The sequence below is a fragment of the Fukomys damarensis genome, unplaced genomic scaffold (genome assembly GCF_012274545.1).
Source record: "Fukomys damarensis isolate Sample0158 unplaced genomic scaffold, DMR_v1.0_HiC HiC_scaffold_11, whole genome shotgun sequence".
NCBI classification, from domain to species: Eukaryota; Metazoa; Chordata; class Mammalia; order Rodentia; family Bathyergidae; genus Fukomys; species Fukomys damarensis.
In genome coordinates this window covers 40752396-40767712 of record NW_022900923.1, presented here as the reverse complement: position 1 = coordinate 40767712, position 15317 = coordinate 40752396, and the positions used below count along the sequence as shown (strand labels likewise).

Below are 15317 nucleotides of genomic sequence, written 5' to 3'. Positions count from 1 at the left end.
CAGAAGGGAACTTGTTTTCAATAGCTTTTTCATGAGTATAAAACTAACTGCAAGAGAGATTCTGGCTTCATTTTCTTCCAATGAAAATACATCCAGTACGAGAGTTAACTCAAGGTTTTGAGTAAGATCAGTCAGACCACGGACAATTTATCATATTTCTGAAGAGGCCTAAATTTAAGGAGTAGTGAAAATACTCTTGATTGAGGTGAGGGATTCTGAGGAGTTCAGTGAAGCTCTGACCAGATGTTTTTCTTCATGGAGATCAAGAAGATTTTCCCTTCTCCTGTTGTGAGATTAAACTGTTGTTTGTAAAGTGGCTGCAGTGGACCTGATGAAAGCCGACTCAGCAGGAAATTAACAGAGGATTTCAAACCAGTAGTTTATTTCCTTCACTATCACTTTCAAGCACATAATAGGATGGGGACAAAGAATCAAAAACAAAGGAAGATCGGTTGCTTGGCATAGAAATGCACACAAGGGTATTTAATAATTGCAAATTACTCTGAAAATAAACGGGGAATATTGCCAGGAAGATGAAGCAGCTGTATACGCATTTAACTTAATCTCTGGGAAAACTCGAAGTGTTTGAACCAGCCAGTTTAAAATTCAGAGGCAGAAACTTGTTTGATGACACCCACTAACCCTCGATAGTTGTCTTCTCAAGGCCCTACGCTCTCAGGACTTCTAATAGCTCCCCGTACTCTAACCTCAGTACAACCGAGCTGAAGAGAACAGCACATGGCCCCGATGCTGAATTCAAACAGTATTTCCCAGACCGCGCGACAGCCACAGCACCGAGTCGAGCTCCATCTCTGTCCTCTGCAGATCCCAGGCTCCATCTATCCTTTCACTCTCCACCCTCCCCTTCCCCCCGAGGCTCCACCTCCCCAGACCCTCTCCTTGCAGACGCGCCTCCCCTCTATGGGACTTCCATAGCCACCAGCGACACCAAGCTCTCCCTTCCTATCCCACTCCACGGGGCCCAGATCTCCACAGGCTCAGGCTCCCCGTGTTCCCTGCCAGTCCCGAGCTGCGGTCAGCGGACTGTGCGGCCGGCCGAGGTCCGAGCCATCCTCGTGACGGTCCCTCCTCACTCACCCTCTGTCACCTCCAGCACCTTAATCTGTTCCTCGGCAGCCGCCCGCACCTCCTGCACTGGGGACAGGATCCCAGTGAGCGTATCCACCAACGCCTCCTTCAATCCCTGCGCCACCGGACCCGGCAGCCCGGAGGCCGCACCAGCTGCCGCCGCTGCCGCCATCTTTTCTCCCCTCAACCCGCCAGCCCCACGGCCGGGACCCGCCACCGTATGACGGCACCCGCGCAAGGCCAATCCGCGAAGCCGCGCCTGCGCACGAGAGTCCGCGAGAGCCAGCAGGGGCGGGGAATGGATATTAGCAGTCAGAGACAACGCCTCCTGCTGTCTAAACGAAAGCTACACTTTTGTCGGCCAAGAGCGCTTGGGATTTATGCGAAAACAGAGACCCAGGGAGGTCTGGGCTTTCCTAATGTCAGCAATCTCAATTGGAATAAATACCATGATATATGACTTTAGACTCGTGGGTCTTTCAGATGTAAGGGACTTTGTGAGGAGAGACGAGGTGAGGTGGAAATGGCTATAGCAGGCTGTAAGGACGGGGGTGTGGGTTTGAAATAGCATCTATTTTAAACCAACCTCTTTTTTCTCCCACTGAAAAAAAATTGGGTCAGTTGGTTCTCTTCATTCCCCAGACTCAGGAATCCAAAGATGGAGGGAAAAGAAACGGAAGCGAACAGGAGAGGGAAGTATCCCCTCAGGGGAAGGTTCAGTCCCTTGGATTTCCAGCCCAGACTGACGAGTCCAACCTCAAGGTGGCAAAGCGGTTGGGCAGGGGAGCTCATCTGCATGTGAAAAGGTGTTTCTCCCAGAGCGATACTTTATGTGCCTATTTTACTATGAATCCTTAGCTGACAATTATAAAGTTTTACCTCGTATAAATTATGGCTGGACATTCAAGGAGGCGGGGTAGAAGAGGCTCTCAGGGGCGGGTCATAAGGAATGGTCCAAGACATAGGTACTACTCTCCTGGAGCAAGTGGACGGGATTAGAGCCAGGGTTAGAAACGCAGGACAGTTGTAAGCATGCCGCAGCAGAAAGGACAGAATGGCACTTATTGTTGGCGCAAAAAGGGAAGAGGTATATCTTAGCTGATTGGGTTTGTTGCATGAGAAGTGGTTCCCAGAAACATTTATATACTCTTATTCCCAAGTGGCAGAGGAAATTAGCAATTCCTAAGACAGTTCCAAATCTGTGGATCCTAAATGGGTTAATAATTAAAGATTAAGTCATATCATTTTAGGGTTCTTGCAAAAGAATACTTTGATTTATTTTAAGGAGTGCTGTCAACGTATTAGTCACCATCTGCTAGGAGGGTTGAGGTGGCTTCTTACAACACTTTAAGAGAAAACACTGCTTTTTGGACCTACAGCTCCACAATGGAGAATTGTAAGACACATTTCCCCTCTTCCAGGTGGCCAAGAGAAGCAGAATATCATTGGCACAGCTTCATTTCTTCTAGGTCAATTTGCTTTTACCTCAAAAAGAAAACTTATGCTTGTCCAGAGGCTGGTATGATGGAGGACTCAAGAGTCCTGACTTTCAGGCTGGATGTTTTGAATCCTTGTGGATACTATGACTACAATGTGCAAAATGGGGTCCCCCCACTCCCAACCAAAGGACTTGACTCTTGCTTCAGATTTGGGATTCAGACATTTTTTAGGCCAGTGAGTTTTGTTTCTGTGTTAGGCAAATGACCACAGCAATCTCAGCTTCCAGTTCAAGCAATGGGCCATAAAATACATGGAGACAGAGACCAGGCAGAGAGGGAGCTAGAGAGAGCCAGTGACAATACAGGAGATAACTTTATTGAAACGCAAATGGCATCGAACAGATGAATCTAGCTGGGAAGACATGCCAGATGGGCAAAGGGCCCACTGGAGAGCCTCTGAGATGACGGAGAGGGCCTCTTCAGCTGGCCCAGGCATGAATTTAATTTTCAACCAATTTGTTATTTAAAATGAATTACTGAGGGGACAACCCAGATCTCTTCATGATTGTTACCGCAACTATATACAATGGTTTGCTTTCCAGATGCAGCTTTGCTTTTTCTACAATTTGATATAAAAGGGGGTAGAAGAGGTGAGGGTCAAATGAGGAAAAAAAAAAAAAAAACATAAACACACAGACAGACACATATCCTGATTCGGGGTTTTGCACCCAATAAATTAAAGTGATGTGAAAATTCCTGCCCACCCTCCACCTGAGGAATGTCATGCATTCGAGAAACAGACTCCATCACATAAACAGTGCTGCCTAAAGTGGGATGGGGAGGAGAAGGAAAGGATGCTAGCAGGGGCTGGAAGTCATTGAAGAAAGTGATTACTTAAGAAAGAAAGAAAAAAAAATATTAGGAACTGGTGGGTGGGCACTGCACAGCAGTAGCCCAGAGACTGGCTGTGATTTGTGGGCTTGTTCCTTATCTTATTGATCTTCCTCATAAAAAAAAATGGCAGGGAAGTAGGATGACCGGGCAAGAGATGGCAGAGGACCTATCATGGGCCTTCTGGGGACTAGGGGTGATTTTAGTGCAGTTATTTTGCTCTAGTCTCCCTCAGGTGCCAGTCCTCCCAGTGCTTAGTGCCACAGCTCAGGAGAATCAGTACCACTATGTTTCTCTGTGCTCAGTCCCCAAACTCTCTCACAGGGAAAACCAACCAACATGAAACAAAGCCAGTTTTGAAGTCTCATCCTCCCCATGGCCCTATCAGCTGGTCTGTAAGTTTGGAAATATATGAAGTTCCTTTCAGATTTCTTTTTACAAGGATTTTATTCTGTCACTTTTGCTGAGTAGTTCTGTACCCAGGTCCTAGTGTGAGGAAAGGAAGAAATGAGCCTAAGGACTGAAGTGCCCACTACCGTGTCTTCAGAGTGGAACTCTTTCCTGTGCCCTGAGTGGAGCATAGATTCAGGGCTTCCTGGAATACTGGAGTCCTAATATTAGCTGCCTTGGAGAAGGTTCTGGGTGGTGCTCAGGCCTAGCAGTGCACCTTATACCTCGAGTAAGAGAGAGATTCTGTTGCTGGGAGAATATTTTATCATGGAAATACAACTTAGATGTTTTCTTTTCTGTCAACCCTATTACATCATCAGAAACTCAGTAGACACAAGAGCAACCTAGAGAAAATCCTTTGCTCTGCTGAAGCTCCTTAGTTTGCCATATAGTAATTTCAGGGATAAGAACTCTGAAGACTGCATTCAAGTAGCGAAGATGCATGTACTTCCCTAACTTTTGCCCCAAAGTACACATTGTTTCTTTTGATAATTTAAAAGAAGCAAAAACAGAAACATAAGGAAGTAGGAAAAAAAATGACTTTAAAAATTAATGTTAACATATGATTTATAACCTGGGACCTTCTTATTTTTGTTCCTAAAGCCAGAGTAGCTGTGCCTTTAAAATGGTCGAATCTCAGACATTAGCATATGTCAAATCCACTGCATGCGGGGTGGTGTTAAGAGCATGGATTGCTGGGCCTTAGCCCACTTTTTTTCTTTGTAAGCCCTAGTTTCTGACTCAATAGATCCAGGGTGGGCTTCAGAATTTAATTTCTAACAAGTTCACAGATGCTGTTGGTCCAGAACGATCCCTTTTTTCGGGGGGGGGCACCAGGGATTGAACTTGGGACCTTGCACTTGAGAGGCAGACAGTGGAACCACTGAGCTAAATCCTTGGCCCTGGAATGAACCTTTGAGCACCACTGCTTTTAAGAGTGAATGGTCGAATCAAGAAACCACTTTTCATGATCACCTTTGCTGCAGAAAATTCTCCGTGGTATAATCACTAAGAAAAATGGCAAACATCAAGATAGAGCCAGTATAAATAAGCTCAACTTTTAACTGTCTTGGCCAGTTTCAACTGTAGCTTTTGAAATCCAATCGGTTTCCTTACTTCAAGGCTGTAGGACTTTCCACTTAAGTCCAGCTTCCCTAGGATCTATGGCCACGGTAGTTGCTTCAGAGTCTAGGTGGAGCAGACAGGCACATACACCTTTTGCAGTGGGCAGAGTAAGTTGGAGGATCCATATATCCCGGAGCACACTAAGGGAGGACTCATTAATATGTAAGGTTGAGCGCTGGGGATTTCGCTCAGTGGTTCCGCCACCTGCCTTACAAGCGCAAGGTCCTGAGTTTGATCCCCGGTACAAAACAAAAGACATATGTGTGTGTGTGTGTGTGTGTGTGTGTGTGTATGTTTATGGTTGATTCAGTTATAAAGGACAGTATATTCTTTGGCCTTTTCAGTGGGGCTACTAACCAGAATTTAAGTAGTTCTTATGGTCATCCCAAGAGTGCACTAACATTCATTTCAATGGTATATCCATTTCCATTAGTAAACCCTCTGCAAAAGTAGTTTTTCATGCTATCAGGGGGTGTTGGCTTATACAGTCTACTTATTAGCTTCAGTTTAGCTAATCCGAAGCATTAAGGAAAGAAAAGTAAAGTGTGATGAGCTGCATTTGACAGTGTGGGGTGCTTCAGTATCTGAACCCCGTGTTCAATGTGTGATCAGGATTTCTTCCATAAGCTTGGAAGAAAGAATCCTTAGGCCTCATGTAAGTATCTCTTTGATCCTGGTTGCAGGACTGAGTCCCATTAAATCAGGCCACATTTACCCATGTGCCAGGTTGCTGTACCTGTGTGCCATATTCCAGGTAACGTGAGCTGTCGGTGAGAAACAGCAGGCTACAGCTGCTGGCTTCTTACTCTTTTGGAATTCCACGGGAAATTGTTACTTCTCAGACCAGTGGAAGGGGGTGTGCCTCTGAGTATTGTGACTTTTGCCTCAGGGAGCTAGAAGTAAGCTCGTGGTGAGATTGGTCCGTTATGACTCTTGCAAGGCAGGAAATCCAGAATGAAAGAAATGAAAAAAAAAATCACTTTGTTTTAAGTTTTTAAGGAGTACAGATAGAAGGTTGGTCATTCAAGACCAAAATGTACTATCCCAACCAATAAGGACATCACTATACAGGGCGTCATCATGGACTTTTAGGTAGTTTTCCCTGCCAGCCTCTACCTTACCAATGGTTAGACTAGATGAAGGACACTGGTAATCAAGATTTACACGAAGACAAAAATAAGCACCGTAGAGATGCCACAAAGCATGGATATTTAAAAAATACTCTATGAAGCCTCAGAAGATAGGGAACAGCAACAGGAAAGTGCTCTTGTGTCACAGACACACTGGGATGGACACACACACACACAGAGACATCAGGTCCCATATTAGCCTCCAATTACCTAGTATTTTATTTTTAGTACCTAGGCAGGGACTGAGAAACAAATACATTGGACACATCTTGTTGGTCTTCTTCACAAGAAGTGAGAGGGTCTCTGCCGAGGAACCTCTCCTGGAGCTGTGGCTCTCTCTTCGGGTTGATGTCAAGCATTAAACCTTGCTCTCTACTAGCCAGCTTTGGTGAGGAAGAAGTTGGGGGCTGGATAGGAACAGAATAGCACAAAATCCGGAATTAGGCTGGATTTTTCTGAAGGTGCTTGGGGGTTGAGAATTTAGCTAGAGGACCCAGTTTTTCCTCTTCCTTGGGATCCCAGAAGTCTCAACCAAGAAGTAGATGGGTAGGCAGGAAACAGTGCTGTGGTTTTGTTCCTTGCCATTAATTCTAGGGCAGCGAGGGGGCAGCTTGGTTTTTATGCTTCAGAGAAGTCTGGATGAGCACCCCAAGGGGTTATAGCACCATGAGGAGGCTCAACTTTCTGCAGTTGCCACATAACCACGATTCCTTTGTGAGACCATCGGTCCCCACCACCAGAGGCCCAGATGTGCAACTGTAAACAGGTTCTCAGGCTCCAGAGGGAAATCTGAGGCTTTGCTGCCACTTTACCAGATGGGAACACACTTTCTGGAGGAAAGCAATGAGAGACCTGGGCTAAGTGCAGCAATGAACTGAGAGTAGACTGGCGGCGAATCCCAGGAAGAGAAATGAAAAGTCCTAACATGAGAGGCCTCCAGAAACAACCTGCTAAGGATCCAAAAAGATTCATGGTGGTATCCATGGTTACCAGAGACACAAGAATCTTCTGTGATCTGAGGCAGTTGGAACGGAAGGAGGGGTTCACCCCCTTCCTTTTCCTCAAGTAGCCAGTAACATCCATGTCAGAAGGCACTGGCTGGGCAGCACCAGAAAAGAGCTAGGGGCTCAACCATCGGGTGAAGGTGGCATTAAAAGTCTGAGCCTTACCATGGGTCTGGAGTTTAGGATGGGGTTTAGAAGAGGCCTATGCCCAAAGTAGGCCTGTCTAGTCTTCCCTGCCTTTCAAATTGGAACACCCAGCCCTGGGGCCTCCTCATTCTGCATAGCAGAGACCTTAAGGCAGTGATTTCAGCACCATCCATGGACAAACGGCCTCTTCCCACCACAGATTGCATATTTTACAGCTGAGTTGGTTGGTCTTTACAGCTCATGGGGATTAGCAGCAAGAGCAACTACAGTCCTCTTGCACAGAGGACCCTGTCATCCCTGGGTGCCATCAGATGAGACTACAGAGCTTTTCTGAGGGTGCAGACCATCTTGTTGACATAAAGGAAAATATTCTGACATAAGATCTGTATGTGTCTACTCCTAGGTTGGTTGGTGGAACAGCAATCCAAGTTAGTATGCCTATAGATTCTGATGAAGTCTTGTGCTACTTAGGAATCTGAAGAGCAAACACTCAATTCCAGTGTCATCACATTTCCCTGATCCGCAAGAGCCCTGAAATTCAGCCTTTTGGGCAACCGGGCCTGGAATCTGGTCCCTTAGGGCTTTCAGAAACAGCAGGAGTAGACTTGCCCACTCCAGACAAGCAAGATCCCATGGTCCTCCACATCTTGATCGATCCCAGATCTTCTGTCCCCAGTATATTGGACATCCAATCAAAGGCTACCTTTTAGCTGACTCTTTGTGAGTTTCAGCTCCACTTCTTAGATGATCCTCAAGGTCCAGATAACACAGTGGGTGTGCACCCACTCCAAACATTCCTAGGACCATGAACCTCGGGGCCCAAGGTCTGTCTTTTGTTTTTCATCTAGTGACTGGTACACAAATTTAAGTATTCAGTAAGTACTTGTCCAAAGAAGGAGCGTGGACTGCCATACTTTCAGGGCTGTAGGAAAAGGATGACTTTTATAAGAAGTAGGATTGCTTTGGAAGGCAGATATTCACCATGAAATCAAACTCCTTGAACTTTGTATTCATATTTGGAGTATCGCATGTGTATGTTCAGTTTCTAATAAGTGAATATTCACCTATCAGCAACAAATACATAATTAAAGGCTGATTCAGGGAATTCCGATTCAGTCAGGCAAAGTGGCTACCGTTCAAATAGTGCAGTGAGTTGGCAAATGGGCTACAAGACAGAGGAGCATTTCCAAGCTCCAGGTTTTCCTCCAGTCCACAATGAAGCTCAGAACAGATCTTGTTAGGCCAGAGGTTGGTAATTGAGCTCCCAGGCAGAACATGTGTTTTTCCAAAAGGAAAGTCAAGGTAACTGAGTGCCTCTTCTCCCATTACTGGTGAGCTGGTACTTTATGTCTTATGTAAGCCCCGAGGATGCCAAAGATGGTGGCATGGCAGGTGTCTAGCTGGTACCAATTAGATGGCATCAGATTCTCCATAGAAAGCCCACATGGCAAAGCCAGTCCAGCCCCTGGAAAAGCAACTCAAGTATCTCATGGATGTGTGAAGAAATGGGGGAGAGGGAGAGAAAAATAAATAGGCAAATGGCAGAAAAAATAGAAACAAATTAAAAAATAAAAAATAAAAAAGTAGGGTTTATTGACTCTCATGCATGTTAAATTAGAAGGCGGAGACAGAGCCAGTAGTCTTTCTCTGAGGGCTGTAATGTCACTTTTGTGGTTTGGTGACTTCTTAGATTGGCAGCCATCTTGTCAACATCCCCTATGTCATCCAGAAGGCAAAAGCTGGCAGCTCTTTCTGCCTTGGCAACTGGGTCCCCTTTCTCCAGCTTCATCTTTTCCATTGCCCGTTACCATTTACAGGTTGATTTATGCATTTTTTAAAACCACATGCTTCTTTTCTGGGCTCCAGCCAGATCTCTGGGGGAAGAGCTGTTGGCAGTGGTGACAGAATTGGGAAGGGTCTGCGAGAAAGTCAGCAAGCGAAGCTTCTGAGCCTTCTGACGTCCCCACCTGTGTCTGTCTCAGAGTTGCTTGTGAGAATTAGCTAGGAACTGCTGCAGTCTTTTGATGTCTTCTGAACCCTTCCTCAGAAAGCCCAGGAGTTTGTAATTGGAACAAGAAAACAAGGCAAAGACCCAGAATCATCTTTTCCCCAAAGTCACGAGAGGAGGCCAGTCAATGTGTTTAGGTGACACAAGTTCCCAAACGCCACCCCACCAAATCCCTACTAGGAAGTTCTCAAAAGTGCAGCACCAAGAACCTGCCCCTCTTCCTGCCTCCCTCCTCCCTCCTGTTCTCCTCCCAGGGCCGGAGAGCCAGTGCTTTGAGAGAAGAGGGGAGAGGAGGAGCTAACGAAGCTGACGCCAGCCTCCTGCTGTCCGGGGTGACAGTGACTCTTGGACCCTCAGAGCGTTGCCTGGAGGTTGGGGTCCAGGATGGTCTCTCGATCTGGAGATTCAATGTAGTTGGCAGCCTCCTGAAGTTTAAGCAGCATGGCCATCTAGAGAGGGGAAAGAGGTGGGTTAACGAGAGTTGGGACACGGAGTCTTGTCATCAGAGGGCAAACAAAACACCTAGATCGTGGGTCTGATGCTTGGTTTGAAAGTGACTTGGAGCTTGGTGCAGAGGTAGTTCATGAAAGAAAACAGCGATGATTGCTTCATGTACATCTGCTGTACAAAGTGCTACCTGTCATCTGTGTGGGAGGAGGACACCGAGAGCATGGGACCACCTCCGCCTCACCTGCCTGCTGCCTGTGCTCCAGGGAGGACAGCAGGTCTGCACAGTCCTAGCCTGCCCCGTAGGAACACGTGTCTCTAACAATCCCTCTCGCGATAGATTATAACCCAAAAGCAAAGGTCTGTGTTATTATGAAACCGTTTCTTTCCAGCTCACAAAGCCTATGTCGAGTCCACACAATTTTTACCTCCTATTCCCCTCGCTGTCTTCATCCCATACTGGGGATTGGCTCCTGAACGCCAGGTAAGAGCTCCATGACTGACCTACAACCTCAGCTCTTTTGAGTTTTTATGTTGAGATGGGGTCTAGTATGAAGTTGCCCAGGCTGACCTTGAACTTGTGATCTTTCTGCCTCAGTCTCCAAAGGATTATAGAAGTGGGCCACACGGTCAGGCGGTGAGGACAGTCAAGAGCCACTTTTCCTGGCAGCTCCTTCTCTTTACCTATTGTTTCCCCCTGATACTTCAAGTTTGGAACTCTTTTTTTAGCTAAGTAATAAAAAAGCTGCCTTCCACCTTCTTCTATCTACTTAATTATTATTAGTTTTCCAATTTAAATGTACTTTAAACACAATAACATCTGTTTTAAAAACAAAGTTAAAATTTAAATAAAAATGTGACTCAACTGGTATTTTTTTGGTGGGGGGTTACTGGAGATTCAATTTAGGTGCAGTGTCACTGTGTTAAATCCCTGGCTGGCCCTGGAATGTTTTTTTTATGTGTATGTATGTGGTGGTCCTGGACACTAAACCCAGGGCTTTTTCAATGAGCTATATGCCAGTTTTTAATTTTTGAGGACTGAGTCTTACTAAGTTGCCCAGGCTGGGCTAGAACTTGCGATCCTCCTGTCTCAGTCTCCTATAGTGCTGGGATTATAAGCATACACCATGCCTGGCAACTGAATAAAATGGTTGTGCCACAGGACTGTGTACGTTGAGATTTAATATAACCTACTAAATTATCTTCCAGAATGGTTTTATCAATGAACATTCCCACAAGCAGAGCGGGAAAATTCCCACTTACACTATTTTTTGCCAATGTGAAACAATATTTCCTTGTTTTAATTTTCTTTCCTTCATTCTCAGAGAGGTTGGAGAGTTTTTAAGGTTGTTATTGCATTTTATTGTAATTCCTCTAGCCTGTTTATATGCTATGTCTGTTTTCTTTGACATTTTATGCATTCTACTAATCAATCTTCTTTTGGCTATAAGCACCGTGGAGATACACCCGGGGGCCCCACCAGTCTGTCACCCACTGCCACCTGCTGTCCACAGGGGTTCTGTGGACCCACTTAGCTGCAGCAACCCTCAGGACAGAACCAGGGGAGAGGCAGAAGTACAGAGTGCTGAGTGTTTTCTTGCTGTATTTCTTTGTCAGTTATTCCCACATGGGATCTGCATGGAACTTCAGTGGGATGTGTATTATTTAGCCTAAACTGGGTCTCAGGAGGATGGCCTTTCTAATCAAAGATTCTGATATTTAGAGCTCTTCTCTGGCCTCTTGATTCTGGCCTTGCTGAAACTCTGTGAAGAATTCAGTTCTGTTGTGGTTCTTTGCACATTCAAATGGCTTCTACTCACCAGCGGGTCTGAGTCCAGAGAACTCGGGGTGCTGTCCTTGACTGTCCTATCCTCCGGAGGTGAGGCAATGCTGTGAGGGCCCACAGTGGGTGGGGGCAGGTGGTACAGCTTCGACTGGTCCTGCTGGGCCGATGGCCAGGGAAGAGTGTCCCGGACCCACTCCACTGGGTCCTCCCAAGCAGCCTTCTGCCCGTGGACCTGAAGAGAAGGAGAAACTAATTAAAGGGAGGGACCCACGAATTAGAGGGCTGGTCACGCAGCAGTGGAAGTCTCAGTCTCGCAGTCTCTTACAGTTCCCACAATAAACACGCTCTGTGGAAACACACCCTTCCCCCAAGGTAAAGACTTGAGGCTCTCTGATCCTGTCCAAAATTCCTGAGCTTCCTGACAGAGAAAAGAAATTGTATAAACTGGTAAAATCATTTTAGAGGATAATTTAACAGATTGTATTAAAACTTAAAAAATTTTTCCTTCCTCCTTCCCTTTTTCTCTCCGTCTCTCCCCTACCCTCTGCTTTGGTTTTTGATAAAAGGTATTGCTATGTAGCCCAGGTTGGCCTTGAACTCTTGATCCTCTGGCCTCAGCCTGCCAAGTGCTGGGATTATGGGAGAGTGGCACTGTGTCTGGTTACATTTTTAATCTCATTAAATTATTATAATTTAAAAATAGAAATTATATATATTTATGATATACAACATGATGCTTTGAAATATATGTAAAAGAGTTGTTAAATCAAACAAATGAATACATACACGTGAGATCAAATACTTGCATCTTGTTTTTTTTTGGTACCTGGGATCGAACTCAGGACTGTGTGCTTGCTAGGCAGGCGGTGGCACCAGTCAGCTAAACCCCTGGCCCTTGCTTTTTTTTTTTTTTTTTTTTTTTTTTTTTTTTTTTTTTTTTTTTTTTTTTTTTTTTTTTTTTTTTTTTCCAATGTGTATTTTGAAACAGGGTCTCAAACTTGTTATGTAGCCTAGCCTAGCCTTAAAGCTCATGATACTCCTGCTTCAGCCTCCTGAGTGCTGGGATTACAGGTGTGTGCAACCACGCCCATCTTGTCAATCTTCACTGTCACCATGACTGACTGGCTTGAGAGATGTCTCGGAGATTAATCAGTAAAGCACATTTGTGGGTGTGTCTGGACTGCTCATGGGAGTGTGGATTTAGGGATTATATCTGGTCTCTGTCTCCTCTGGCTCTTTGCCTGCTGTCTGCCTCCTGGATTCTAGGAATTGAGCAGCTCTACTCCACCATGCCTTCTGGCCATGATGTTTCTGCCTTGAAGACACCTAACCATGGACTGAAACCTCTGAAACCATGAGGCCCAATTAACCTTTTCTCCTTTAAGTTCCGCATGAAAGGCATTTTGCCCCAGCAATAGAGAGGTGACTAACACAGTATCATTTGACCAATATCTCCCCAACCCTTTCCTTCCCAGATCCTGGTTACCACCATTGTTTTCTGCTTCTGTATGTTTCTTCTGATTCCACATATAAATGAGATTACACCTTATTTGCTTTTCTGGGACAGGCTTATATCTCACTTAACAGAATGCCTCCCCTGTTCATTCATGCTGTTGCACATGATAAGATTTCCACGAGTGAGTACGTGTGCCACATTTTATCTATTCATCGTCGATGGACACATAGGTCACATTAAAACAACATCACGATTTCTGTTTGTTTGTTTTTGAGACAAGATCTTGCTAAGTGGCCCAGGCTGGCCTTGAATTCACAATCCATCCACTTCAGCCTCCCATGTAGCTAGGAGTGCATATGAGTGGCACCATGGCCAGCTGCACAATTTTACGACTTTTCAATTTTACTTTTTTTTTTTTTTTTTTTTTTTTTTTTTTTTTAAAGATTTTAAAAATTTTGGTTTTTTGAGAAAGAGTCTCACTACATAGTTGAGATTGACCTGGAACTCACTATGTAGCCCAGCCTGATCTCGAACTCACAGCAATCCTCCTGCCTCAGCCTCCTGAGTGCTGGGATTACAGGCATGTGCCACCATACCTGGCTTCACCACCACGCCTAGCTTCAATCTTACTTTTCAAGAAGGAAATTCTTCCATTTCATTGTAATACTTAACATTTAAAAAAAATTTTCTTCAAAACATGCTATTTCTGTGAAAATGTTTTAAAATTTGGAAACCTATTAGTAATATAGATTTCCTTAAAATGTCATAAATTTATAAATGAAATGATTCCTGGCTTCACTCTGATAACCTCCCTAAAAATTTACTATATCATCAGAAGATACCCATAGCAGTAACAAGTTACTTTTTTGAATAATACATGACCAAAAGGGGCCAGCTACTACATCTTACTTTATTTGTACTAAGATGAATGTTAGTGATCATTACACCCTAATTTGCAAATTGAAAATTGAGGAGGCTTTAAAAACATAGTCTAAATAGACAACAGACTGAACTACACATTTCTCAAAAGAAGACATAAAAATGGACAATATGTATGAGAAAATGTTCAGTATCACCTATCATTAGTGATGAAAACCACAATGAGATATCTATCATCTTGCCTCACTAAGAATGACTACCATCAAAAAGACCATGGGCCAGGGATTTGGCTCAGTGGTTCTGCCGTTTGCCTCGCAAGTGTAAAGGCCCAAGTTTGATCTCTGGTACCAAAAAGAAAAAAAAAAAAAAAGCAAGAAAAAAGACTAAAGAGATTGGCAACACCAGCCTAGGCTACACAGTGTACTACATAGCAAAACCTTGTTTCAAAAAAAAAAAATTAAAGATAACAAGTAAGCACTTTTTTTTGAGACAAGGTCTCACTATGTAGTTCAGGCTGGTCTTCAACTCGTGGGATCCTCCTGTCTCAGCCTCCCAGAGTGCTGGGATTACAGGTGTGTACCACCATAGCTAGCTCACAAGTACAGTGCTAACTGAGAATGTAGAGAAAAGGAAACATTTACACTTGGTCAGTGTAAGTGTTAAAATTGTCTTTGTGAAAAACAGTATGGAGGTTCCTCAAAAAATAAAAAAATAGAACAATGTGTGACCCAGAAATTCCTCTTCTGGGTATACCGAAGGAAATGAAACCAGTATGTTGAAGAGTCATCTATACTCCCATGTTTATTGCAGCACTATTCAAAAAAGCCAGGATATGGAGTCAACTTCCATCAAGTAAGAATCAATTAAAAATATGGTACTTATGGAACTTACTACTCAGCCATATAGTAATGAAATCCTATTATTTGTGACAACATGGACAGAACTGCAGTGACTTTTACATTAGATTAAATAAGGACAGAAAGACAAATGCCACCTGATCTCATTCAAATGTGGAATCAGACATGATGATCTCAAAGAAATAAGAGAAGAATGAAGCCAGGTGAGGTGGTGCATGCCTGTAACTCCAGCACTTGGAAGGCTGAGGCAGGAAGATTGTAAGTTTGATGCCACCTTAGGCTACAGAGTGAATTCAAGGCCAGCATGTCTGTCTCATACAGAAAAGAAGGGGAGAAAAAAAGTAGAATGGTAGATTCCAGAGGCTGGGGAAAGAATTAGGGAGGCAGGAATGAGGAGAGGTTGATCCATGGGTACTGAGCTACAGTTAGGGCTGGAGTAAGACGTTCTGTGTCCAGTGGTACAGCAGGGTAAAAACAAATAACAACAATGCAATGTATATTTTAAAAAGCTACAGGGCTGGGGTTTAGCTTAGTGGTTCTACCACCTGCCTCACAAGTGCAAGGTCCCGAGTTTGATCTCCGGTACCAAAAAAAAAAAAAAAAAAGCAA

At 44.4% G+C, this 15317-nt stretch overlaps 2 protein-coding genes across 3 annotated transcripts in view; both read right to left on the bottom strand.

The window, feature by feature from the left end:
• Ipo9 (importin 9) overlaps positions 1–1305 on the bottom strand; it is a 43857-nt gene extending 42552 nt beyond the window's left edge. Inside the window, exon 1 of the mRNA XM_010645098.2 lies at positions 1099–1305. Within this exon, the coding sequence (XP_010643400.1) occupies positions 1099–1261 (163 nt within the window). The 5' untranslated portion in view covers positions 1262–1305. The remainder of the gene's footprint in view (positions 1–1098) is intronic.
• A 4360-nt stretch (positions 1306–5665) lies between these two features.
• LOC104876865 (neuron navigator 1) overlaps positions 5666–15317 on the bottom strand; it is a 96980-nt gene continuing 87328 nt past the window's right edge. For both annotated transcript variants that reach the window (XM_033762158.1, XM_010645102.3), the window contains 2 exons: positions 11551–11748; positions 5666–9732 (listed from right to left, as the gene is read on the bottom strand). In XM_033762158.1, the coding sequence (XP_033618049.1) occupies positions 9637–9732; positions 11551–11748 (294 nt within the window). In that variant the 3' untranslated portion in view covers positions 5666–9636. The remainder of the gene's footprint in view (positions 9733–11550; positions 11749–15317) is intronic.